General features: G+C 50.9%; 1 protein-coding gene across 1 annotated transcript in view; it reads right to left on the bottom strand.

Moving 5' to 3' along the window:
* LOC107123429 (ciliary neurotrophic factor receptor subunit alpha-like) overlaps positions 1–1,774 on the bottom strand; it is a 206,428-nt gene extending 204,654 nt beyond the window's left edge. Inside the window, exon 1 of the mRNA XM_015426676.1 lies at positions 1,688–1,774. Coding sequence (XP_015282162.1) covers positions 1,688–1,774 — 87 coding nt within the window. The remainder of the gene's footprint in view (positions 1–1,687) is intronic.
* Positions 1,775–1,975: the final 201 nt, after the last annotated feature.

Genomic DNA, 1,975 nt, shown 5'->3' with positions numbered 1-1,975 from the left:
TCCCAGGGCACCCTGTTTGGTGTCATGGTGAAGTGCGCGGACTCTGATATGGGAGAACCGGGTTTGATTCCCCAATCCTCCACTTGCACCTGCTGGATGACCTTGGGCAAGCCATAGTTCTGATAAGAGCTATTATTGAAAAAAGAGCAGTTTCTGTCAAGAGCTCTCTCAGCCCCACCTACCTCACAGGCAATGCTCCCTCTAAGTTGTGGAGTCTTGTGAGCAAAAATTCTACTTTGCGAGCTACTGGCATTAAAGTTGTGAGAGAGCGATTTGGCTGCTGCATAAATTAGTTTGCCCTGGAGCCATCCCTTCCTGAGCTAAGACAAAAACGCCCGAGCCGGAGGCTTAAAAACTATGATCTAGCTCACACTAACTCTTCTTAGAGGGAACACTGCTCACAAGGTGTCTGTTGTGGGGAGGGGAAGGGAAAGGAGTTTGTAAGCTGCTCTGAGACTCCTTTGGGTAGTGAAGGGCGGGGTATAAATCCAATCTCTTCCTCCTCCTCCTCTTCTTCTTCTCCTTCTCTTCCTCCTCCTCCTCCTCTTCTTCTTCCGTGGTTCAAGCTTTCTTGGATCAAGCGGACATATCTCTCCTCCCTCCATTTTGAGAAATGCACACAGTTTGGAAGCGGAAATGCTTAGCCGATCTCTCTCACTCTCTCCCCGGTGACATGAGAAGCCATAACAGAACAAAAACTAAAAAAAACACCCAACCAAACCCTAACATGCCAAACAACGCGCCCGACATTGCTTGGAGGCAAGTTTTCTTTGATCAGGCATTCCTCTGCTCCTGTCTGCTGTGATATCCTTTGTCACTCCTCCAGTGCCGTTGAGTGAAAAGATAAAAAGGCTTGTGACTCAACTCACTTCTAAGCACCGGCAGAGATAAAGTTACCGATTCGATTCTAGGAACAGAAAACGAGGGAGCTTAACGGATAGGCGAGAGCGTCATCTGCCACCCAGAGACCCGGCAACGTTTGCAACACACAGAAAACGGAAACGGAGGCACATCCCCTTATTCCACAGAATCCCCATGCCGTGACCCACAATCCCCCCACTCTTGACAGACCCCAAAGTCTAGCTAGTTAAATATTTGCATTGATTCAGATCCCAGAGAACAAATCTTCTGAGCCTGTGAATGCCCTAAAAACAAAAGCGGGGGTTCTTTTTCGGTTCTGCAGACAAAACTGCCTCCTCCAGACTTCCTAGCTGCCCTCTCTCTGTGCTCCTCCTTGCCCAAACGGTTTGGCTTGCTTTCATCTTGCTGCCGGCCTCTCCCAGCCCCATCCAGCCTCTCCATCTGTTCTCTCTTCACTCTCCTGCTTCAAACAGTGCCCTGCTGGGGCATAGATGCCCCACCTACTTGGCTGATTATGCCGAGTGCCACCTTGAACAGCCGATGTCTTTCCAGCATCCCAAGTAAAGCAGCATAAGCCAGCATCCCAGAATGAAAGTGTCATTTGCATTTCAAATTACCATTTCAAATGGTTTCAGGTGGGGTTGCTAGGCCGCACTTCGAACCTGGTGGGGGACTCCAGTGCGGCTCATGGCGTCTTTTGGCGTGCACATGGACTGCGTGTGCCGCAATGACATCTCCTAGAAGTGACGTCATCTTACTGGGCACATCGTTCAGGGGACGCTCTAACATTTGGGTCAAAACTCTACGGTCACCATAGAGACTTTACCTGAATGCTAGAGTGTCCCCCGTACAACGTGCCCGGCACGGTGACGTTACCTCCAGGTGACATCATCGCACCAGGCATGTTGGGCATGCCGGGACTCTTCGGGGGCAGGGCTCCCCCACCAGCCAACTGGCTAGCAGGAGAGTGAGGGTCCCAAAATCAGGGGAAACTCCGCCCCCTTTGTGGGATTGGCAAGCCTAGTTTTCAGGTGGGTAGCCATGTTAGTCTATAGTAAAGGTAAAGGTTCCCTTGCTCGAAAGCCTGTTGAGTCCGACTCTAGGGTTGCGGTGC

Source organism: Gekko japonicus, unplaced genomic scaffold, assembly GCF_001447785.1.
Source record: "Gekko japonicus isolate JY-2015 unplaced genomic scaffold, Gekko_japonicus_V1.1 scaffold2437, whole genome shotgun sequence".
In the NCBI taxonomy this organism is placed as follows: Eukaryota; Metazoa; Chordata; class Lepidosauria; order Squamata; family Gekkonidae; genus Gekko; species Gekko japonicus.
Note: the sequence above shows the minus strand (reverse complement) of the source record. Positions and strands in the feature narration are given on the sequence as shown.